This window comes from Ochotona princeps, chromosome 26 (assembly GCF_030435755.1).
Source record: "Ochotona princeps isolate mOchPri1 chromosome 26, mOchPri1.hap1, whole genome shotgun sequence".
Lineage (NCBI taxonomy): Eukaryota > Metazoa > Chordata > Mammalia > Lagomorpha > Ochotonidae > Ochotona > Ochotona princeps.
The window spans coordinates 16728162-16753073 of record NC_080857.1 but is presented as its reverse complement, the minus strand read 5'-3'; the positions used below and the strand labels follow the sequence as shown (position 1 = coordinate 16753073).

Here is a 24912-nt window from a genome sequence, read left to right as displayed (position 1 = left end):
GCCCTCAACGTCCCTGGCTCCATAGAGGCAGAGCTGGAATGTACTCTGGCCTCTCTGGAGAACTGAGGACTGGGTTTCCAGACGTGGGGAGTCAGGCAGTGACACAGGAAGTAGAGGAAGTGTTTGGTTGTGTTCTTTCTCCCACTTATTTGAAAGGCAGAGAAACAAGAGACAGAAGGACATCTTCCATCCAATGGTTCACTCTCTCCAAATATCTGCAACAGCCAGGACTGAGCCAGGCTGAAGCCAGCAGCCAAGAGCTCAATCCAGGTCTTCTACGTGGCTGACAGAGGCCCAGGTGTTGGAGCCCCTGCTGCCTCCCTTCTCACTCTGCATCCCATTCTATGCTACTGCGCATCCAGGCTCAAGAGGGGACCAGGGAGGACTGGGACAATTGCGGGGGAAGGTTCCGGGGACTGCGGTGAGGGGGTTCTGGGAGATGGTGATGGTATAGAAGGTCCCAGAGGGACTGTGACGGTGGGATGAAGGGTCCAGAAGATGGTGATAATTGGGAAGATACCCAAAGGGCACCAGTGGGGTGATGGGGGAGGGGCTGGGAGACTCTGATGATGGAGAGCCTGACGTGATGGAGGGGCTAGGGAGCCTGCTGCACGGGGGTTCTGGGAAGATGGCCAATCTGCACTCTCCTCCTAACAGGAGCAAGCTCCTCTGGCTACACAGCATCTTCGCTTTCCTGTATTTTATCCTCAACTTCATGTTCATGGTTCGTCATTGCCTGGGGTTTGTACCCAGGGCAAATCTAAAGGTAAGTATGTGAGGAGCTTATTCCTTGCCTGGGTCCCACCGTGCCCCAGGCCGCAGGGTTGCCCCAGCCCTGCACATCCTAGGAGTGGGGGCCTCCCCTGCATGGAGTCCAGCCTCCTCGTCTCAGCCCTGGTGGGTAATCACCATGCACCCCATGGACTCCCCTAGTCCCTTGCCATCTGGCTACTAAAGAATTAACAACCCCCTTGGGGCTGAGTGGTCAGAACCTGGCAGGACTGCCAAGTGACGATTTCTACTGGCCTGGCTTTTCTGTAGTCTGTCTGAGCCCATAGACCCACCCTGCCCTGCCCTGCCCTGCCCTGTCCTGTATGAGGCCTGCTCATCTCCATTTGGGGGAACACCCCCATCATCCCCTCTCCTAAGCAGACCCTGAGGCAGTGATCTCAGGAGGTGCTGGTCAGGGAGGGGGATCAAACCAATCAATAGGAGTTTGAGGGCAGCTTGCTAGCCTCTCCCCGAGTCTCCCTCACCTTCCCTCAGCCATGCCCACAACAGGGGTCACAGTCCTCAGAGAGCTTGCTGCCTTCAAGGCTGCAGGACTCAGTGGGGACAAGGACACGGAAGCTGGCTGCTCCCTGGCTCACTTAGCAAGGAGGCTTTAGGTGTTGGCCCTGTGAGCAGAAGGCTGGGTCTCCTGGGGTGCCAGAGAGTCACAGTTCCAGATTCCTGTGCAAGCCCAGCCTTCTTTCTTCATGACCCCCTTTCCCCTGCTCACCCAGGTCACCAGGACACTGATGATCACCTATGTGCCCAAAGACATCCAAGACCCTGAGATCATCATTAAGCACTTTCAGTAAGTGGCTCCTTGCTGAGGTGTTGGTCGCCTGGGTCTCCGTGGGGATGGGAGTTGGCACAGGATGATGGGGTGTAGAACAATCTAATGGAAGGTTTTGCAGGATGCCATTATGAACTTTTCTGAGTGGGGAGAGCCAGCACGGGGTGGTTGTGATGTGTGTGGTGATCATTTCCCTTCCCTGCCCTCTCCCAGCACCCCCATGCACCACCCCACGTAGGGTGGATCACCTAGAGCCATCTCTCAGGACCTCAAGCTCCCAGCACCAGCGACATAGTGCCCTGAGCCTGTTCACTGGGGCAGCTCTCTGCTGGGTCCCTGTGTCAGGAGCTCTGCCCGCTGGCCCTTTTCTGGGCCAGCCAGTGAGGATGTAGCAACTTATAGGGTCAAGTTCTACCTTAGGAACAAGGCTCAGTTCTGGGAACCCCAGACCACTGAGCCACCCTGGTTCACGGGCTGTTGCATGGTAGGCAGTGGCAGCAGTGTGGGGGAGGGAGAGGTGATGCCTCCCCAGCTTCCACACTCACTAAGCCCACCCTACCCCATGTCTGTGACTGCAGCGAGGCCTATCCAGGTTGCGTTGTGACCAGAGTCCACTTCTGCTACGACGTCAGGACCCTGATTGACTTGGATGATCAGAGGTGATGCCACAGCAGGGCCTGCTGGGATCGGAGTGGGCTGGGGGGCAGAGACAGAGGATGGATTCCCCAGGAGACCTCTGTACCCAATACTGTCCTCTCCTCCAACCCCCTGCTACTGAAAGGCGCCACGCCATGCGGGGCCGGCTCTACTACACTGCCAAGGCCAAGAAGACCGGGAAGGTGATGATCCGCGTCCACCCCTGCTCACGCATGTGCTTCTGCAGGTGCTGCACCTGCTTCAAAGAGGTAACTGGCACGGGCGGCGGGGTGCCCCTGGGCACAGTAGCACCAGGCGGCCGAGCACGAAGAGAAAGAAGAGCCTGTCTTGGGGCTCCATCCATCTCTCTGGTCTTGGATGGGAGGACCAGAGAGCAGGGCCGGGGAGAACGGAGCAGACTGCCGTCAGCTGCCAGGCCTCGGGCTCAGAAAGATATGCCGGAGACCTGGGCAGGCTCCAGCTTCCCTCTGCCCTTTGGCTGGAAGGGACCTTCTAAGACTCAGACACCTGCCTTAGGGCACGACTGAACTCCAGCCAGGCCAGAAAAACAATCTTCCACCCACTCCTGTCCCTTCTCTGGGTCCTCCCTCTAGTCCCCCGTGTCACTTTGCTGGTCTAAGGGCAAGGAGCCAACTTGGTGGCTCTTGTGGCCTAGCCAACTATGCCACTGGGCTAGTGGGCGACACAGACCCCACCTGGGGTCCTGGCCTCTCCAGCTCTGAGGGCCGTCTCTCGCCCCAGGTAGACGCAGAGCAGTATTACAGCGAGCTGGAGGAGCAACTGACTGATGAGTTCAATGCTGAGCTCAACCGTGTCCGGCTGAAGCGGCTGGACTTGATCTTCGTCACCTTCAATGACTTCAGGATGGCCAAGCGGTGAGCATTCCCCCGCCCCCAGCTTGGACCTCAGCCACCTTCCTGCTGGGAGGCCAGGGAGAGCAGCTCATGCCTGAACTCCCAGGCCATATGCAGGCAGCAGCCATCTTGCTTTCCAGGCCTTGGCTGGGCTCTTCCCCGACTGCCCAGCCCAGCTCATCTCCAGGGTGGCCCTGAACCCCCAACTCTGCCCTTGTCTGGGTCCAGGGCTGGTCAGAGCAGCCTTTAACCTCAGTTCCTCTTCTGAATGCTTATGTCATTTCCTCTCCCACCTCACCATCAGGTCAGCAGCCCTGCTCGCCCTTCCTCCTCCTCTCCTGTCTCAGGCCTCCCCTCAGAGCCCTCCAAACACAGCTCCTCCAGGCCCCAATTTCTGACTGTCCCCTTCTCAATACAGAGTGACATAGATCCTCTGTGGAATGTTCTAGAAGGTTGTTTCAGCCCAAGCCAAACAGATGGGAGCTCTAACATCAGTCTGCTCCCTGGGGTAGCCTGGCTTAGGCCAGTACTATATCTGTACCTCCACCCCGCTCCCAGTCCTCCAAAGGAATAAAGCAGCATTCAAGGTACAAGCTGCAAAGAACTGTGTGCAAATTTGCAAGTCATTTACCCTGAAACCTACCCGTCCTCTATGCAGCTGTGATGTGTGTGCTATTCAGTGAACATGCGGTGTTCAGCAGGTCCTCTGTGGGTCTCTGAGACGCCACCGTGTGGTAGGGAGAACCAGAGTCTTCATGACAGCAGGCACTGAATTCAGAAGCCAAACCCAGGGTAGCCCCAGGGCTCACACCCACACCCATCCGTGGTCACATCTGCAGGTATCTCTGTTGAGGAAGCTGTGCACTTGACAGTGTCAGTTAGTAACTAATTCTCAATGATTCCACTCACAGAAAGGACACAGTGATTGCAGATGAGGCGAAATCTGACCCTCCCTTATGAACCTCAAACAGACTGTCCATGGGCTGCTACTGCTGCTGATAGGGCGGCAGCCAACAGAGACCACGTCATCTGTCCACTTGCTGCTGGGCTGCCCGGGCACCCTCAAATGCCCCTTGCCTCTCTCCAGATACTGGGCCCACATCTGAGATCCTGGAAGACACAGTCAAAGCCTCAGGAGCCCCCAGGAGGTGGGCAGGCCCTGGGAGCCTGGCAGGACGCCCTCCTACTTATAGGCCATTGACCCCGCCTCCTCTCCCGTCCCTGCAGCGTCCTGGAGGATTACAAGTATGTTCAGTGTGCTGTACCACCTCAGCAGTCCTCTATGTCCAACACCGTCAAGTCCTATCAGTGGAGGGTCACGCAAGCCCCACACCCCAGAGACATTATTTGGTAAGCTCTCTCCATCTGTCCCCTCTCCTGAGCTGTCCTGAGACCGAAGAAGGCATTGGGATCTGCCCGCGTTGCCCAACGGAAACTCCACGGGTCCATGGGAATGGGGCCCAGCACCATCCTACTGCAGCCCACACCTGGGCTGGGCTGGGCTGGGCTGTGTGCTTCCCAAGCAGGATGGCCTCTGGCACCCCCAGCACACTCAGAAGCAACCCATGCCGGGTTTGGCTCATGGGGGTGATGTGGGCTAAGCCAATGCAAATGGTATGATGGAGGGGGAGCCCCAACCCAGGCAGGAGGCTGAATTAGACCATGGCGACTGGACCCATGGCTGCCCAAGACCCAGCTTCCAAATAGCCACCTCCTTCCTTCCTTCTGTCTCCAGGAAACACCTCTCCGTCCGGCGCTTTCACTGGTGGGCCCGCTTTATTGCGATCAACACCTTCCTCTTCTTCCTTTTCTTCTTCCTCACCACGCCTGCCATCATCATCAACACTATTGACATGTACAACGTCACTCGCCCCATCGAGAAGCTGCAGGTGCCTCCTCTGCTCAGGCCAGGCCTTGGGGGGGTGCCCAGGGAAGTCAAGAAAGAACTCAAGCAAGGATGGGGTGGGCAGGGGACTGCAGAGCTCACTGGGACAGGGCTCTGGAGTCCGCACGCTGCCAGCAGGTGGAGTGAAAGTGGGGTCAGGGACAGGGCAGGAAGCCCTTAGTTCTGAAGGGGGATGTGAGTCGTTGGCCATCTCAGTGACTGAGGGTGAAGAGGCAAGGGAGAAGGGGATGAATTTGGGCATAGGTGGGTGGTCCAGTTGAAGTGGGTTCCATCTGATTCAGCAGGGGCTGTGGCAGCAGGAGGCAAATGTGGGCAGCCTTGCTATCCCCTAGTTCTTGAAGGAGGGCATGCAGAAGTAGGGTTGAAGGGAGGAAGAGTGATGTGCATAAACCCCAGTGCAGGTGTCAGAGAGAAGCAGGTTATCACTTCTGCTCCACTTCCCTCACCTGTCCTCTAGAGGGAGCCCAGCCCTGCTAGGGCCATCCCTGAAGCTGAAGGGTGGCCCTGGCTGACAGCCAGTTCCCAGGCAACTTGCTGGCCCAGGTCCCAGGTCTGTAGCCGCGGTGTTCCTCTAATTAATGCATCTAGTATGAGTCCCTCCTTCCATACTGCCACCATCCTTCTTCCCAGCAAGTCGCTGCACACATGTGTGCATACGCACTCACACACCAAGCCAGACCGCATGTCTGCTGTGAACACTTGCCCCCTTTGTGCACTTCACAGTAGGCCCCATGCCATGTCCGTGCCGGGACCCCCACCGCCTTACCTGGGGCTGCCTCCTTCACCCTCCCCGCTCTCCCACCACTCACACAGCATCATGGTCAAGGCCATGGCAACTCCCCAAAGTATGAGACCTGCAGCCGACTCTAAAGTCACTAACAATAGCCAAGGCTGCTCCTGTGGTAGCGTCAGCATGGAAGGACTTGAGGGGGTACTCATGGGCACCCCACTTAACCTTGGGGTGGCAGCGCGGAGCTGGAGAGGCCAGGGCTATGAGAGAGGTCGGGGTAGGTACATGTGCAGGCAGTGGCCTCCGACCCTGAAGCCTCTCTGACCCTCCTGCCTCCTGGCCCTGCAGAGCCCGATCGTGACCCAGTTCTTCCCCTCCCTGTTGCTCTGGGCCTTCACAGTCATCTTGCCTCTAATCGTCTACCTCTCAGCCTTCCTGGAGGCCCACTGGACCAGGTAAGCAGGGCCCCTGCCCCACCCTGCAGCAGCCTGACACGTGAGCAAATGTCCAGCTGCAGAAATAGAGTTGATTTGAGGTGGTTTTGATACCTGAAACCATCCCAATGTTTGCTTGCATCAGTGTTTTTTTTTTTTTTTTAAAGATTTAAGCATTTATTTGAAAGGTAGACACACACACACAGACCTTTCATCTTCCAATTCACTCCCCACAAGGCTGCAATGGCCAGGGTTAGGCCAGGCTGAAACTAGGAGCCCAGAATTCCATCTGGGTTGCCCGTGTGAGTGGGGCAGATCAAATCCTTGAGCCACCCCCTGCTGCCTTCTCAGGCTTATCAGCAGGGAGCTAGACAAGAAGCTGAGCAGCCAAGACTCTAACCATTCTCTGTTATGGGATGCCAGCATTGCAAGTGGCAGCTTAACCCGCTGCTCCAGAATGCCAGAATGTTTTCTTTCAGAATCAGGTGCAGCATTGTCTCTGGCTGCAGGGAAGCGGAGTCAGAGCCATCCTCTAAGGTGTCTGGGGGAGGGAGGAGAAAACCACGCCCTCCCTGCCCGTGCTTGCTCAGTCGCTCAGCTGTGAACCTAGGGCAGGGCCAGGAGTCGCAACAGAAAGCACAGGATGAGAGCCTTGTTGGGGGCCCTAGCAGGGAGCCATGAGTTCAGTACACTGTGCTGGTATCCTCAATCATCAGGAGATGCTCCACCTTGTCAGCAGTAAATCGGGCAGAAAGTATTGGCTGAATCCTGAGCAGATGCCAATGCCGTGACCTCAAGTCTGCATGGTTCTCCAGTTCCTTGGGCCAGTGCTGTGGCGTAGTGGGCAAAACTGCCTCCTATGATGCTAGCATCCCATATGGGTACACTGCAGTAAGTCCTGGCTGCTCCACATCCTATCCAGTTCTCTGTGGCCTGGGAAGGGCAGCAGATGGTGATCCAATGGTTTTGGTCCCTGCCACCCATGTGGGGAACCCAGATGAAGCTCTTAGCTCCTGGATTTAGCCTGGTCTAGTGCTGACACTTATGGCCATCTAAGTGCAGCCAAGACTCTAACCATTGCTCTATTGTGGGATGCCAGCATTGCAAGTGGCAGCTTAATCCGCTGAAGCAGTGAATGAACAATCTTCCTGTCTCTCCCTTTCTCTGTAACTCTGGCTTTCAAAATAAATAAGCCAACCTTTAAAAATTAAAGTCCCTGCCATTCTACCACGCAGGGAGACAGGAGGTTTGTCCCAACACAGATCCTCAGTGGGCTTTCCTCTGTCCCAGGACAAAGCTCACATGGGTTGCTGACACTTGCAGGGATTTCCAATATCATTGGTTATGTCTTTTTGACATAAGCGCATCGAGCAGGTGACACACGTGTGCCTTCCTTCCCCTTCCTATGCCCAAGGCAGACATCACTAGTTCATTCCAGACACAGTCCAGTGCACAGTTCTCTGTGTAGATGGTAGATATTTTGCACGCCAGTAAACTGAGTCTCTGGCCCAGATTGTTAGCGTCTCTCTGTCTCTCAGACCTTCGGTTCTTGTTGCATCTCACACCTTAATGAAATCTGTTTCCTTTCAGATCAAGTCAGAACCTGATCATAGTGCACAAGTGCTACATCTTTCTGGTTTTCATGGTGGTCATTCTGCCCTCCATGGGGCTGACCAGGTACCTCACTTCCAATCACCCCTCCTCTCTCAGCCAGGCTCGCCATAGCATGGAGACCAACTCCTATTCCAGATACTGTAGGCCCACTTGTGGTTGCTGCAAATCCAAGCCTCACATGACACTCCCAGGGCCTATCATGCATGGAGCATTAGCAGGCATCATGCCAACTCTAACATGTCAGTCATGGACCTTGATTCTGAGGGTATCTCCCCTTGGAGCAGGGGGAACAAGGCATGCTTACAGCTGCCTGCCAGCCAAGATGAGAGCAGGAAACCAAAAGAGGTAGACAGCACCAGAGAAGTGACTGGCAAAGATCTGCTGGCAGAGATGGCCTTGAGCTAAAAGACCCAGACTGGGGGCAGTGGTGGCCCAGCAGGGGCAGGGGCAGAGGCAGAGCGGGAGTTGGAGTCCAGCCAAGTCATTAAGATGGGGCGGGAGCTTGGGTGAAGAGAGGGGCCCTCAGTTCACAGAAGTGTTAACGAAAGGGTTGGCCATCTGCTTGCTTCCTCCAGCTTGGATGTCTTTTTCCGCTGGCTCTTTGACATCTATTACTTGGAGCAGGCATCCATCAGGTTCCAGTGAGTAGCCGCCCTGGGAATCCGGGAGCCTGTGGGTCCCCCTGAGGGTTCATCCCGGGAGGAGCCTGTGTATTCTGCCCTGATCTCAGGGCCTGTGTTGTTCCCATGGGTGTGGATGAACACCAGCTCTCACATTACACACCCTCATAACCTTTCTTATACAGGCACCCTTTGGCAATCTGGCAAAACCAGAATGCCCAACTTAGAGTGATGGTTTTGAAATAATTGTAGATTTAAAAAAAAGAAACAGAAAGTCACCCTCCCCAAACGTACAAGGTGTGTGTGTTTGTGCACATGTATGTGGACCACATGCCCTCATCTGGTTCCTCCAATAACATTTTGTAAAACTTCATACAATATCAAAACCAAGAAACTGGCATTACTACAAATGACAGAGCTTATTCAGCTTTTTCCAGATTTACATGTACTCTACATTGATGTTTTTCAGTGCACAAAATAACATGGATTGCAAAGAAAACCAATTACACTAAAATTAACTGTCAAAAAAATTTTTTTTACCAGATTTATTGATTGATTTGAAAGGCAGGCTTACAGAAAGAGAGGGAAAGACAGAGTTACAAGACCTTGCACCTGCTGGTTCACTCCCCAAATGATTGCCACAGATGGGACTGGGCCAGGCTTAAAGCCAACCATCAGGATCTCCAGTTGAGGTTTCCTACATGGGTGCAGGGGCCTAGATGCTTGGGCCATCTTCCACTGCTGTCCCAGGTACATTAACAGGGAGCTGAATTGGAAGTGAAGCAGCTGGGACAGAAACCACTTGGAATATCTGTATCCTGTATCGGAATGCCTATTGTGTGCCCTGGCTCCTTTGCTTCCTGCTGATGCATCCTGGGAAGCAGTAAATTATGGCCCAAGTGCTTGGACCCCTGTTAGCCATAGGGAGACTCGGATGAAGCCCCTGGCTCTTGGTTTTGGCCTGGCCCAACCCTGGCCATTGCAGTAATTTTTGGGGAGTAAACCACTGAATGAAAGATCTCCCTCTGTCTCTCTGTATACATATGTATGCACACACAGAGATCTCTGTATATACATACACACAGAGATCTCTGTACACACACACATATATTGAGTCTCTAAGACAGGAGGGGTGTAAGTATATCCTTCTCTTTCTGTAACTCCACCTTTCAAACAACAATAAATCTCTTAAAAATCTGTAAAGTATAACTTTTGCTTCTCAAGAGTCTGTAATTATCTATTTAAAGAACTTTTTCAAGATTTACTTAGAATAGATATCTTCCATCTGCTGGTTCATTCTCCAAATGGACACAATGGCTAGGATTGGCCAGGCCAAAGCAGGAACCCCTAACTCCATCCAGGTCTCCCTTGTAGGTGGCATCTTCTGCTGCTCTCGCCAAGCACGTTAGCAGGAACCTGGATCGGAACTGGAGCAGCTGGGACTCAAACACTATCTAGATATAAGAAAACAACATCACAAACAGCAGTTTAATCAGACACACCACAGCACCAGCCTCTCAAAGACACATACCTTTTCATTCCAGTTCCCAGGAGCCTTTGAATACACCTTCATCCTTACACACACAGTGGCTTTAGATGGGCTACTTCCGGAGAGAGGCATTGTCATGCAGAACTCCAAAGTGTGCTCTCCCAGGCTGAAGCGGCTGCAGTGTGAACCCAAGAGTGTGCACTCCCAGTGTCCCCAGATGGCACATCTGAAGGACACCTGGCTAGTATGGCCCGTTGTTAACCAAAGTATTGACTACAAGTGAAAGTTGATTGTCTTTGTCTGTGTCTCCACCCCATTCCCACTGCCTCTGTGGCTTTCTTGTTCTCTCTCCTCCTTTTCCCTCCCCACCTCCCTGGCTTCTGTGGCCACCATCCAGGTGTGTGTTCCTGCCGGACAATGGCGCCTTCTTCGTCAACTATGTGATCACGGCCGCACTGCTGGGCACTGGCATGGAGCTCATGCGTATGGGCTCACTCTTCCTCTACTGCACTCGCCTCTTCTTTTCCAGATCGGAGCCCGAGAGAGCCCACATCAGAAAGGTGAGGGTCGAGAGGTGGGCGTGCAAGGCAGCTGTGAGGGCACCACCTGGAACACCTACCTGCATCCATATTGCAGACCCTGGCTTTGAGTCCTGGTTCAGCTGCCCATTCTAGCTTCCTATTAAGGTGCATCCTGGGAAGCAGTAGGTGCCTTTGGCTCAAGTACTTGGGTTCCCACCCACAAGGGAGACCTGGACCAAGGTCTCGGCTCCTGGCTTCAGTCCCAGCCCCCATCTCTCTGCCTCTTGGATAAGGAGGCTCTTCCAGGAGTACAGCCTTAATTATCCCTTGAGAGGTTGTTGGAAAGGGTTCCTGGAGTAGATGGTTGGCTGCCGGTCGGGCTGCAAGCTGGGAAGAGAGGTTGCCTCCAGACTGAGCTGCCCAGGAGGGTGAAGGAGACCCAGGGGGCTGGGCCACCTCCAAATGACCCCTGCCTTCTGTCCCAGAGCCAGGCCATAGACTTCCAGTACGGGCGAGAGTACGCATGGATGTTGAATGTCTTCAGCGTGGTCATTGCATACAGCATCACCTGCCCCATCATCGTCCCCTTTGGTGAGTTCATTTCTGGGGCACAGCCAAGGTTGCACATCCTTGTGCTGGGAGCAGGCATCACACCCCAAACTGACCTCCATCATGCTCCACATTCCCTTGCCTGGCCAAATGGCTGTTGACACAGGATGCTTGTCAGATGAGTACATGAATGAACGACTCTTCCCATGCTGGCAGAGTGGGTCCTGAGGGCTCCAGTGGGTACCTGCTGCTGTCAGACCCAGCACCCTGAGGTTCCCACAACTGGGGGACTTGGGGCCATACAGTAGTCCTGAATGCTTCTTGCTCTTCTGCCCCTCCCCACCCCCAGGACTGCTGTACCTGTGCATGAAGCACCTCACGGACCGCTATAACATGTACTACTCCTACGCCCCCACCAAGCTCAACGAACAGATCCACATGGCTGCCGTCCACCAGGCTACCTTCGCACCACTCCTCTGTCTGTTCTGGATGCTCTTCTTCTCCATACTGCGCTTAGGTGGGTCTCCGGCCTGTGCCCCCTGCTCTGGGTCCGCTCAACCCTAGCCCAGTGAGGGGAGGAAAGACCGGGAAGAACCGGATATTGCTCGTGACAGCAGCCATATCTGGTGACCCCTGTGGGTCTACACGTGGGTCTCTTGGAGTCTTGGCAGAGCTGGAGACGGAGGGGAAGACTGGAGCTCACACGGTTCAAATCACATGGATCTGAAGCTTCTGCATTCATGGAAAGAAACTTCATTCTAAGAAGCAGCACACCAGCAGTTGGCAGACTGTAGTCCACAGAGTTTCTGCAAATCCTGTAAGGCACCATGAGCCTGCAGCGGAAGACAGCAGTTGGTTCAGTGCAGCTCCCCCTAGCCCTTTGGCCACACAAAGCTGCTCTCTCCACCCAGGCCACAGACCAGGCATTGCTCAGCTTCCTCTCCCTGAGGGACCCTTACCTTTCAACCCCAGGCATGACCCTTAGACTTGTGGAGGAAGTGGTGTTTATTCATTTCTCCATGTTAACAACATCTGTAAACAGTTCTCCAGCACTTGGGGGGGGGGTTATCCACTTGTCACCTCAAATTTCTTTTTTTAAATAATTTATTGAAGCCAGCACTGTGGTGTAGGAAGCTGCTGTCTGCACCGCTGACATCCCATATGGGCACCAGTTTGAGTTCCAGCTGCTCCACTCCTGATCCAGCTCTCTGCCAAGGCACTTGAGAAAGCAGCAGAAGATGGCCCAAGCCCTTGGACCCTGCAGCCAAGTGGGACCTCCAGATGAAGCTCCTGATGTTGGTCTGGTACAGCTCTGGATGTTACAGCCATTTAGAGAATGAGCCAGCCAATGGAAGCTTTCTCTCTCTCTCCCTCTGCCTCTCTCTCATTCCCAACTCACTCTCTGTAATGCTGACTTTTGAACAAATGATAAGTCTTTTTCAGGGATTTTACAGAGAAAGAGATCTTTCATTTGCTAGTTCATCCACCTACCCAGTGGCCACAGTGGCCAGGGTGCGACCACGTTGGAGCCAGGAGCTTCGTTTGGGCCTCCAGCATGCTCATCACCAATTTCTTATCCCGCTAGCCTCTCCCTGCCATTTGGCACTCAGTTGTTCCCATAATGCCTTTCCTAAGCATAGGAGTACACATACAGTGGCTTACATACTGCTGCTCCTCATGAGCTAAAACACTCCAGAGGCACTTCCTGGGCAAGATAGTTCATGATCCATAGTTGGGCATTGGGTGTTGAAGAAAAATCACATGATGGGAGCCAAGAAGCAGAGAGACAGAGGCTAGACAAGCTTGAACACAACTCTCTCCCCTACCACCCTTCCCAGGGGCACACTCCTCAACACCTGCACAGCCCCAACTCCCTGACCATCGGACACACATCACCCTCCCTCCACCAGCAACTACCACTCAGGCATCAGAACTTAGATATTGGCCAACAGCTTGGAGACACCAGTCATGCCCAGCCACAGCATGTAGGATCAAGGACTACATGGACATACTACCAAGCATGGGAAACAAACGTGGAGGCCATGGTGTACCTCACCCAGAACCTCATCCCGAGCCACACGTGTCTGGCTCTCGGATATCCCTTTTTTATGATTTATTTATTTTTAATAGAAAGTTGGATATACAGAGAGGAGAACAGAGAGGAAGATCTTCCGATGATTCACTCCCCAAGTGGTCACAACGGCTGGAGCTGAGCCAATCTGAAACCAGGAGCCAGGAACTTCTTCTGGGTCTCCCAAATGGGTGCAGGGTCCCAAGGCTTTGGGCCGTCCTCGACTGCTTTCCCAGGCCACAAGCAGGGAACTGGATGGAAAGTAGGGAGCCACTGGGATTAGCCCATATGGGATCCCAGTGCGTTCAAGTCAAGGACTTTATCCACTAGGCTACGGTGCCAGGCCCTCAGACATCCCTTTGTGCACCTTCTCTGGGGAATAGAGTGAAACTGATCTTCCGAGAGCAACATCTGATCTCATGCAAGATGCATATTATGAGAAAAATAGGCATGCAGTTCAAAACAATTTTTTTTCCACCAAAATAAAACTCGTCTTCACTCCCTTTTCCGCAAACTGCTGGAAGTACCCTGTGACGTGAGCTCAGGATCTGGACATGTTTTTCATTGACCACTGTGTTCTGAGCAGTTGGCCTCAGTTACGACAAGGCTGACCCCATGCCTTTCAATGGCTGTGGTGAAGTCTACCAGTTGGAGCCAGGTCCTCTTTGTTGGATCATGACGTCGTCTTGTATTGCAATGAACATCATCAAGCTCCGATTGTAGCTTTCAGCATTCACCTCCTTAGAAAACTCTGCTGTTGCTAGGCACCAAAATCCCCAGAGGAAGCAGACATGAATTTTGAGTTCCAGCTTGCTTTTCAGTGTCATTAGCACAGGAGACTGAGCTTCAGGAAGAATCACGGGGGTGGGGTGGCTCAGAGACTGTTCAGATGTGGTGGCAGAAGCAGTAGCCCACACACGCTTCCCTTGGCTACAGTGGCAGAGATAGCAGGTGAAAAAAATTTATCTGAGAAAAATATTTTTTTTTATTGGAATAGCAGGGTTCTCAAAGAGGGGAGAGACAGAAAGCAAGCCTGGTTGGTTTACGCCCCAAATGGCTGCAATGGCTGGAACTGAGCTGATCAGGTTCTGGGTTGCCCATGTGGTACAGCATCCCAAGGGGGCTGTCCTTGACTGCTTTCTCAGGCCACAAGCAGGGAGCTGGGTGGGAACTGGAGCAGCTGGGACATGAACTGGTGCCCATATGAGATCCCAGCACTTGCAAAGTGAGGATTGAGTCAATTGCACCATCATGGCAGGCCTGGCAACAGATGTCTAATGAACACTGGTGTGGATGCTTAAGTAAACACTTCCCCATCACCACTACCATGCCACGGAATACACAAGATACCAAATTGTGAGCTGCACAGGGTGAGCAGCAGAGTGAGGTCATGTCTAGGCCAGGTTCTCTGTCCCATGCTCAAAGCTCCTGCAGAGTTGCAGAGAGGGACCCTGCTTGGAGTGCTGCCTGCCCCTCGGGGTGGGGTTTTGGGGTGCAGGCTTCAGGCTCGCAGTGCATGCTCTCTCTTCTCCACGCAGGTACCCTACACAACATCACCATCTTCTCCCTGGTCTCGCTGATCATTTCCATGGTGATCGCCTTTGCTGGCATTTTCCTGGGGAAGCTTCGGAAAGACACCGACTATGAGGTGAGCTTTCCAACCTGCCCTTCTTCCTCTTGGTCCTGGGGACACACAGTCTCAGACCACCCTCTGCAGGTGTTGTCCCTCCTCTCCACCTGTAGGGTGAGTTCAGTGTATGTCTGTGTGTATGTGTGCACGTGCGCACACACACGCATGCCTGGCACTGTCTCAGGCTGACTTGCCAGGAGACAGCTGGCCTCCAGGCCCCAGGATACGGAGCCATGCCTGTTGCAATGGCGTTGCCATCTGACCACTGGCCTGAGAGAGAGACCTGACCACACAGCATGAGGGGCAGGTGGGTGGCTGACGGTGACCTGGGAGAGGGGCATAGTCTTCACCTCACCTGCCAACCCTGAGGACACCATGTCTTACAGGAGTCCCTGCATGACTCTGTGGTTCTTTGGCAGTGAGGCCTAGCCTGGTGATCAGGCTGTCTGGGAGTGGGAAGCTCATCTGCCCTCCCAGAGCCTTGCCCGCAATGCTGTGTTCCAGCCCAGCCTGGCCCAAAGTAGGTGTCTGTTAAGAGGTCTGGGCAAGCAATTCCCAGGGGAGCCCAACCTGAATCTCTTCACTTTTTTTGGTTGCCTATTGCGTTACGGCAATGGGCACAGGTTGACTGTAAGCAGTTGCCTTTTTAAATGAACTGATACAAAGAAAGAAAGGTGATATGAGTGCTGGTACCATGCTCAGCCTCTTAGATAAGGCTTCCTTTACTTCTGGTGTCTCTGCATTGGGGGGTGCGGGGTCTGGCCACAGGTGTTCCTCCTCCCCACCTCCACCACCCTGTCTACCTGGCCCTGCCCCTCCAACCATCATCTGGCCAGTGTCACACTAGAGAAGAGCCAGAGTGCTGGTTCTGTCTTCCTTCTGCCGCCATGTCCCCTGATCTGGTGGCCCAAGGGTTGTCTCTGGAGGACGGGGGCAGGGGACCTAGACTGCCCTGGTCAGGTAGAGGGGAGGTACCAGCAGGAAGGAAGACAGCATCAAATTCCAAGCTGCTCCTGGATCGGGCCCTACTGTGAATCCAATTCCAATGCTGCTTACTCTTTTTAGATACAGAACATTCCAGAAGGGAGTTCTTAGCATCCCAGCCCACTCTGTCTTTCCAGGCTTTTGGCACCTGCAGGTTAGGCTAAAGGTCTAGAAAGAGCAGGGAGAGGCCCAGGGGCGAGGTGCGGGAAGCAGACACCTGGGATGTATGAGCCCTCTCCCCACCCCTACTCCGCCCGTCTCCCTGCTGCAGGCCGACGAGACTGAGACCGTGTTTGACATGGAGCCGAGCAGCACCTCCTCCACTCCCACCTCCCTCGTGAGTTACCTCCTCCATCTTGGGGGACCATCGGAGGGTGGGAGGCTGCAGGGTGGCCTCCTCCAGTGGTGTGGTGGGCAGCACCAGCATTTAGTAACCCACGCTGGGTCCTGGGGAGGAGACAGGGTCTCCCTCCTTCCCCCTTCTCCCCACCACCCCGGGCTGCCTCCTCTGACGCAGCAGGACTTGGTCCAGGTCCAAGTGCTGCCATGGCCCTGGCTGAAGATGTCGGAGAGGAGGCGATCCAACATTTATTCAAGCTTCACTAGAAGTTACTACGACATGAACCTTTCAGGCAGAAGGAGGCGCCCTGGGAGGAGGCACCCAGAGAGAAAGTATTCGGTCAGGGTGCCTTCGGAGGATGTACAGACCTCAGTCGTGTAGGCACTGGGGTGTGCCGGGGCTCAGCCTCAGGACCGAAGGCTGCTGCCAGGGTGCAGGCACCAGGCAAAGTGGCGCAGACCGGGCTGCACCAAAGGGTAAGGCAGGGGCATCCCGATGAGGGAAGAGTTGAGGCTGGACCCTGAGCAGGGAGGACCCAGCAGGCCAGGTGGGCATGGGCTCTCAAACCCTGGCTCAGCCTGCATCCCTGCCCCCAGGCCACACACTGAGCTGACCAGTGTCAGCCTGGGACCCAAGGCCAGGGCAGCTTGGAGGAGGACTGAAGAAGGATACCAGGCAACCTGGGACAATCAGGAAGAGCTTCCCAAAGAAGGCAGCCTCTACTCCAACCCCACATGTGGGACTAGGGCTGCAGCTGAAATGGGGTAGAGGAAGAACCTATAAGAGAGATGAGGGCCTGTGCAAAGGCCTGGGAGACAGCAGAGGGCACAGCCAGACCCCGTGGGGGAACAAGGCTTTCCTAGGTCATGAGTAAGTGCAAGTGCACAGCCAAGCACCAGGGGGTAGACACGCAGGTGCGTCTGCAGCATGCAGATACAAGGGGTGATCAGAACTCCAGGTTTGATGCGGGGAAATCCTACTGAGGGGGACACATGGCCTCTGGTTAGTGGCAATTTGGAGGTCTGGGGTGGGGGGACGGTCTGGGAGAAGACCAGGATCTCAGAGTAGCCAAATCTCTCGCCCTGGGGTCCTTCTGAGAGGATCCCCTGTGGAACACAGTTAGCCAGAATCCTGCTTTCATGTCTCTTGCCCAGTGGAGGGTTTTTTGCCTGCCACTCAAAAGGTCAATTAAGCTAGGCTCCTGGGCACTAAGCAAGTGAGTGGTGGAACTAAGTTCGTACCAGGTCCATCTGAATCTCAGATCTGTTTATGTTTCATGTCTTCATGGCACTAGCAGTGGCAAAGGAAGATTAGAGCTAAAGCAAGCAAAGATAAGAAAATCAAAAACTCACATGCCACTACCCAGAGATGCCCACTGGCACCTTAGTGCCTATTCTTATACATCAGCTTTTGTTTGCACACATGTGCATATACATATAAGAGTATCTCTTCCAGGTAATAATATATATATATATATGTGTGTTTATATATATATAGCCTGTACATAATTTTCCTTTTTACTAAAACGAAACAATACTGCACATAACTGTGTACAGCTTGCATTTTAGCTAACAGTCTTCATCTTTCCTTTTATATCATTTTTATGACTTTGACTACCAAGTCCCTATTCCAATTCTGCTAATTATCCCAGAAATATCCTTTAGGGCTTACCCAAGATAAGGCGCCATGTGGCACCGGGTATTCTGTTAGGTTCCTTATATGTCAGCACAGGGCCATTCCCGCAGCTTGCTGCTGCGGCCCAGCCAGTGTCCCTGCAAAAGCTGCCACCTTCTGGATTCTTCTTGCTGTTTCTTCATCCTATCCTATGGCAGGCTTCACCCTCACCTGTATTCCCAAAACCTAGAAGTTAGACCTGAAGGCTTGACAGATTCAAGTTCAGTGTGGGAGCCCAAATACATTACAGATGGTGCTGTGCCTCACCCCAGGACATGCATAATATCTCACTCATTCTCATCAACAATGCTAACCTCACCACATCCCTTCGCTGCTGACTTTTCTTGTAATCCAGTTGCCATTTTTCCCTTTCTGACCTGTGCAGGTTGACTTTGGCAGTATGCAAATATCTAAACTCTCTTGTAGGCAAACTGTTTCCCTGCCAACCAAGGCTGTTTGGTTTCACTGAAATGTACTCCACTAGGAAAGGTTTGGTTCCCTCCAGTGATCTCCTGTTCTCTGAGTTTAGGGACCCCTCTAAAAGCCACTTCCCTGGCACTCCGGTAGTGTTTCTAGTCTGAGGCAATCCTGGGACCCATGCAGGCTTTGTGAGGTCACATGGCCAAGGTCTCGGTTTCGCAATCTCTGTTGCCAGTCCTGATTCAGGGGCTGACATGGGGTGGGATGTCTGGAGGCATTAGGAAGTGCACTGTCAGCGATGAGGGTCTCTCCAGGCCTCAGTTTAGGGGAGCCTGAGACTATCTTTCCTGGGTCCAGCCCAACGTGGAGCGGAGAATGATGGACACATACCCTGGAGGAACAGTGGATGAGCACTTAGGAGACCTGCCACTCAGCTAGTCTGGGGGCTCCCAGATGCCCATGAAATGACAGAGAACAGGATCCCAGCTGTGGGGGGAGGGGAAGGCTCGCAGCTGGGAGGGGGAAGCACAGAGGGAGAGGGTGTGTGGGGCTTCACTCCAGATGTGACCCTAACCTTCCACCTTGATTCCATCTCCCTCTCTATCCTGAGCAGCTATATGTGGCCACCGTGCTGCAAGAGCCAGAGATGAACCTGACCCCAGCCTCCTCCCCAGCCCATCACACCTACGGTACCATGAACAGTCAGCCAGAAGAGGGAGAAGAAGAGAGTGGGCTGAGGGGTTTTGCTGGAGAGCTGGACTCGGCCCAGTTCCAGGAAGGGCTGGAACTGGAGGGCCAGAGCCAGTACCACTGATGACGACCTAAGGCCTCCGCCTGGCCACTCCAGTTGAGGGACCAGGGGACAGTCTAAGCGAAAAGAGGAAGGAGGGCGGCCCTGACCTCCCCACCAGCTCCTGCAGACTTCCTGAAGCTCCGATGATAACACCGGCCATGGCTGCCAGGAGGCCACACCTGCTGAACAACGTGAATGGGAGGTGCCTGGCTGTGCCGAGGAATCCCCGGCGGGAAAGAGATGAAGGAGGTGGGCAGACACCATGTCTTGGGAGAGGTGGCCAAAGCCCAGGATATGGAGACTAAATTCTGGGTAACTTCCTGGGGTGGGGCTGGAGAAGGTGTGAGCAGGAGGCAGGAGGAGTGCCAGAGAAGGCTCTCCAGGGTCACTCCTGTACCAGCTGCCCTAGGGAGCCTGCTGCTGCCCCCACTTCTGTCTCCCCACCACATGCACTCCCACATTCCCCCTGCAGACTCTGCAGGGCAGGTGTGCACGCTGGGCCTCTCTGGTGAACAATTCCCGCAGGGGATCTGTAAAGCAAGGGGCGAGAAGAAGTGACTGGGCCTCCTCCTGGTCCTATGTCCCTGCTCGGACTCCCTAGGAGCTGTATCGGGGCCTGGTCACGCAGGACTCATTAAAGGAGACCTGTGTGCATTTTGATGAAGGAACTCTCGGCTAGTTCTTGATCATTCACACAAGGTGGAGGGGCAAGGGGCAGAGTTCACAGAGTGGAGGCGGGGCATCTTCTGCTCCCAAACTCTGGGCTGTAGAAAACTAGACTTCCCTCAAGTTCCCAGGGCCTCTCCTCCAAAGTCAAGTACAGGGCCCTGAGAGCATTTCCTGCCTCCTACCCATTGCAGTCCTGGGCCCCAGCTGGCCAAGATGGCCAACAGGCTAAGGGCAAGAAATCCAGGCTTCAAAACAGTGGCATCAACCATCCCAGCCCCCACATAGGATCTCTGTGCCCCTCTGGGCTCTGCACGGTACTGTTCCAGATGCCACAGGTGCATGGTGATGTCACCCCAGCTCGGCCAGGATTAAAGCGGAAACAGGGATTGAGTCCCCACACTTCCAGGTGGAAGGAGACTGCCTAGACGAGCCACCCACCCCTTCAGCAATGCTGGCAACCTTCCGTCCCTCTGCCTCTCCAGCAGGCTCAGGGTGGGGTTAGGGTGGTGCTGAGCAGCATGCAGCCCAGCAGGGAGCCCCAGCGGGCCTAGCTGAGCCAGATCTGTGGCTCCCTCTCGTGTTCCCCCTGCAAAGGCCCCGGTGGCCACTGCCCACTTGCAGAGGCAGGAAGAAGGCTCCCTGTCATCTCAGCTTTTCCTCCAAGCCCGAGGCGCATGGTTTCCCTGGGCTCAGGTCTCTCCAGCCTCAACCTTGCTCAACCTTCTCCATGTTCCAGGCGCAGGAGCGCCAAGCTCCAGCCCAGGCAAGGAAGAGTTGCTCAAGGGGAGCAGATCTTGCCATCCCCCCATGGTTTGGCCCAACTGCGGCAAATGGGGATTGTTCGGAAGAGCTTAACTCTGCTGGCTTTCCTATTCCTTGACCAGTTTGGAATAAAGCGGGAATTTATGCCCAGCCAGGTGCCACAGAACCACTTCCCTCCTAGGCCTGGCAGGCAGTGGAGACATGGCCAGCTTCCAGGGGCTGCTCCACTCCTATTGTAGTGTGTGTATAGGCTGCAGAAGGCCCTGCCAGCAGCTGGCTGAGCAACCCCCCTCACCCCACCGTAGTCCCTACTGACCTGCTGGTCTGTGATCACTGGGTTGGCCACTGCTTGCCCCTCCTCCTCCCAACCCTGGAGTCTATGGAAGCCACAGAGGGGAAGGGTCCCACAGACTGGGCACATCTCCTTCACATCTGGGTCAAGTACTAGTGTGGTCCTGAGAGGGCACTGTGTAACAATGAGCAAAGAGCCAGACGCACTGGCTTCTGTGTCCTTCCTGCAGACCTAGGGCAGCTGTTGACCTTGATCTGCCATGGTCCCTGCAGGGGCTGGAGCTGTGCGAGGTTGGAGGGGGGTAGGTTGAGAGATACTTATCTCCTACTCATTGCATTCAGGCACCCCTTGGCCACTTGCTCTCTGTCTCAGCCCACCCACTTAATCCTTCCAGGAGGGAGCTGCCTCCTGGTGGGGCAGGGAAGGTTGTGGCAGGGGGGCAGGTACAGCCTAGAGCTTCCTCTCTGAGGAGCCCCCACTGGGTCTCCAGCAGCCCCTTGCCTGCCTGCCAGTCCCTTGGTGGCTACTCTCTGGAAGCAAAGTGCCTATCAGCAGCATTGCGTCCTTGGAGGGGGAGGGGTCCTGGAGTGGGGCGGGGACTGACCTTGGCCACCACCACTAAAGAAATGTGCCAGAATGCCGAACTGTATTCTTATTAACGCTGTGACTGTGCCTTGAATAAATATGTCCTCCCAGCCTCTGCTGCTTGTGCCTCTGTGCCTGGACTGGCCCAGCCCATCCTTGCCCTGCCTTGGGGTGAAGTCACAGCTCCAGAGGGAAGAGACTCTGAAGCCAGCAGGCTGGGGCACTTCACTGGATGGCTGCTGCCCCCTCCGGGACCCTCCCCTGCCCCCCAGATCTTCCCTGGGCCCTTGGCCCCATGGTGAGCAGGCCTGCAGGGGCTGCTGGGGGCTGTTGGAGAGGTAGGAGAGGAATGTTCCTCTGCTGTGCAGTAGGTGAAAATGTTCCAGAAACTTACCAGGAAGCTTTGCTTCTGGATTAATAGATGATAGGCCGGGCCCGGCAGTGTGGCCTAGTGGCTAAAGTCATCGCCTTGAACACGTCGGGATCCCATATGGGCGCTGGTTCTAATCCCGGCAGCTCTACTTCCCATCCAGCTCCCTGCTTGTCCCCTGGGAAAGCAATCGAGGACAGCCCAATGCCTTGGGACCCTGCACCTGCGTGGGAGACCTGGAAGAGGTTCCTGGTTCCCGGCTTCAGATCGGCGCAGCACTGGCCGTTGCGCTCACTTGGGGAGTGAATCATTAGACGGAAGATCTTCCTCTCTGTCTCTCCTCCTCTCTGTATATATGACTTTGTAATAAAAATAAATCTTTAAAAAAAAAATAGATGATAGGCCTAGGCCAGGGTCTGCACCTGCAGGAGTTGGCGGAGAGGCTGGGTATTGGGGAGGTGCACTGGTAGCAAAGTTGAGCCTTGGCAGGAAATGAAACACCCTCAGCAAAGGCAGCTGTACCTGAAGCAGAGGACAAAGACAGCCCTGGCATGGGCCCCTATGCTCACATGGATTATCCAGAAGAAGAACCTGGCTCCTCGCTTCAAATCAGCCCAGCTTGGGGTGCTGTAGTCACTTGGGAAGTGACACAATGATGGAAGGTCTCTGTTTCTCCATCACTCTCTGTAACACTGCCTTCCAAATAAATAAAATCTTTCAAAAGAAAAGAAAGTGGACCCAACATGATAGCGTAGTGGCTAGTCCTCGCCTTGAACGCACTGGGATCCCATACGGTTGCTGGTTCTAATCCCAGCAGCCCTGCTTCCTGTCCAGCTCCCTGCTTGTGGCCTGGGAAAGCAGTCGAGGACAGCCCAAAGCCTTGGGACCCTGCCCCTGCATGGGAGACCTGGAGGAAGAGGTTCCTGGCTTTGGATTTCCTCAGCTCCAGCCATTGCAGCCGCTTGGGGAGTGAAGCATCGGACCATCTTCCTCTCTGTCTCTCCTCCTCTCTGTATATCTGATTTTCCAATAAAAAAATCTTTATAAAAAAAGAAATACCACTGATCTTTAAGAAAAAAAAACATTAAAATTGATTTTTAAATTAAAAAGCAACTCTCAGTGATGAGGACAAGGGAATAAAAAGAAAAGGAATTCCCTGATGCTAAGGCTGGATGGCTGCACAGCCTCACCTCCTTAACAACAGGTGGAGACATGGCTTGGAGCAGGAAGGGGTCCTCGAGCTGGAAACCCAGTGTCTCTCCTGCTCTCTGCCTCCCTGGCTCCACTCCCAGTCTCAGCACCTGTGAGTGGCTCTACGTGGAGGAGAGAATGATAGTACCATGAACGTACTCCTCGAGAGTACTAAGCTCTGAGCACTTTGCATGAGGTTAACTTGGAACTGTGCTTTCCTCCCAACTCCAGCAGCAGTGGGCACAATGGCCATCCTAATTTACAGAGATGGGAGCCCAGAGAAGCTAAGCACTTGCCTTGACACCCTCAGCTTGGAAAAAGCAGACCCACGCGGGATAAAAAAGTGACCTTGGGGAATGCTGGGAGGCCGCGGCAGGACACCTCTCAGTCACACCTGGGATCTCACTGGGGCTTTGTGAAATTTTTGGTCAAGTGGGAGGACCTGGAGTTTCGAAGCCTGGTCAGAAATTGGGGGCTGGCTGAGGGAACCCAGGACCAAGAAAAGTCACCATGAAGGCAGCCAAGCCACAGAGGGATTTTGGAACTGCTCCAAGGTGCAGATGGAGCACACCTCTGGCTCCTCCAGGGGATCTAAACCTCACCTAAACTAGTTAGCTTCTCCAATGGCAAGACGGGCATGGAGGAACGTGGGTTCTCTGGTCCTAACATACTCTTTGTTTCAAAGGGCCCCAGACCCTTTAGGTGCCCAGCCCACTCTCTTGGCACTGACCCACAGGGGCAGCGTGGCCCACCCCTGCAGTGAACTTTGAGCACAGCGCGGGAACCCTCTCCAGCTGGCAGCCATCGCTGGGAGTGCGTCGCTGGCAAACACAGGGCAAGACACACACAGGGCTCTGGGAGAAGAGAAACGGCTGCGCCACCTGTAGCCGTGTCTCTGCTCCTCTGGCACATATCTTCAGGTGCCCCGGCACTCGCCTTAGCGGTCCCCCTGGCCACTTTTCCCTGGCTGACTGCCCACCTTGCCTCCAATCCTCCCCGGCTAGCGCTCCACCCACACCCCAGTTCGCCCGGACACCCTCACCTGGCGCACGAGCGGGCTGTAGCTCACCTCCCGCCAGCTCTGTCCAATCAATTCTGGCTCTGGCTGCTCCGTCTTCTTTGCAGGGGCGCGGTGCTGGGACCTTCGGGGAACCTGAGTCGTCACCGCAGGTGCTATGCCATCTCCTCGGCCAGTACCTCAGCCAGGCGGTGTTCAGCAGGCGCTTTTTTCTCGGGAAGATGCGCACAGCCCGCTGCAGGTGCAGGCGCCCCAGACGCGGGGCTACTCGGCGATTCCTGGGAACCTTGTTTGGGGTCCCTGCGCCTGGCGCCCCGCGGCACAGAAATGTGCCGCCAGGTGCCACCAGGGCTGGGGAGCTTTAAAGAAAGCTCGGCCTCCATCCCATTCCTGCCCAGCAAGGCGCCGGCCAGCTCTTTCCATCACCGCCACTGCCTTGGCCAGGCTCCACTTGGTGGTCTGGGAAAGGCATTAGCGCAGAAGAGAAATAGAACCTCTTTGGACCTCAGCTCCTCAACTGGAAACTGTTAAGAATCCTTTCCTTCAGGGGTCGGCAGGTGGCAGGCATATGTTGAAGGGGATCACCTTAGGTAGGTGTGCCCACTCCCTCCCCTTGCCAGGAGGCGGTTCAGTTTGCCAACCATCCCTCGCCCACTACACACACACACACACACACACACACACACACCCTGATGCTGGCTTTCCGTGTGCAGTTGCACCCAGCCGTGTGCCCAAACTGAGGCTGGGGGACCCTCTGCCCACCTCCTGAGTGTGACTGCAGCATTGGTCTGTGGTTGAGACCACCACAAGAACAATTAGAACTGAACAGTTCTCTTGGAAGCATGCCACAGCCCAACTCAAGGGGGACAGGTTTTGGAGAGCATGCCCATGGCACCTTGCTACCTTGTTTGTGAGTCTTGGAGTCTGCCCACATCTCTCTGGGCCTCCGTTTCCTTAGCTGCAGTGCCCTGCAACCTGCTTGGTCCCATGGACGCGGGTGGGCATTCCTGGGCCAGCCGTTATGCACAGGCTGTGCATTCTGGCCTAGCCCTGCAGGCAGTGTTGAGTCCTTGCTTTCTGAAGTTTCCCTTTCCAGTGCAGAGGCAGGACTGAGCCCCAGGGGAATGCCTTCTTTCCTGTTCCAAGCCAGAAGCCAGTAGACCCACCTCCATTTGCCC

At 54.6% G+C, this 24912-nt stretch overlaps 1 protein-coding gene across 4 annotated transcripts in view; it reads left to right on the top strand.

The window, feature by feature from the left end:
* The window catches only part of TMEM63C (transmembrane protein 63C), a 58513-nt gene extending 39645 nt beyond the window's left edge, over nt 1-18868 (top strand). For 3 of the 4 annotated variants that reach the window (XM_058655579.1, XM_058655580.1, XM_004584375.2), the window contains exons 11-26: nt 658-766; nt 1506-1579; nt 2140-2220; nt 2343-2466; nt 2960-3093; nt 4300-4422; nt 4808-4961; nt 6057-6163; nt 7733-7819; nt 8332-8397; nt 10263-10425; nt 10872-10977; nt 11285-11452; nt 14545-14654; nt 15892-15957; nt 18668-18868. In XM_058655579.1, the coding sequence (XP_058511562.1) occupies nt 658-766; nt 1506-1579; nt 2140-2220; nt 2343-2466; nt 2960-3093; nt 4300-4422; nt 4808-4961; nt 6057-6163; nt 7733-7819; nt 8332-8397; nt 10263-10425; nt 10872-10977; nt 11285-11452; nt 14545-14654; nt 15892-15957; nt 18668-18868 (1873 nt within the window). Of the gene's footprint in view, nt 1-657; nt 767-1505; nt 1580-2139; nt 2221-2342; nt 2467-2959; nt 3094-4299; nt 4423-4807; nt 4962-6056; nt 6164-7732; nt 7820-8331; nt 8398-10262; nt 10426-10871; nt 10978-11284; nt 11453-14544; nt 14655-15022; nt 15157-15891; nt 15958-16152; nt 16226-18667 lie in introns of those variants that run through there. The other variant, XR_009244283.1, reaches the window with a different exon arrangement.
* The last annotated feature ends 6044 nt before the right edge of the window (nt 18869-24912 follow it).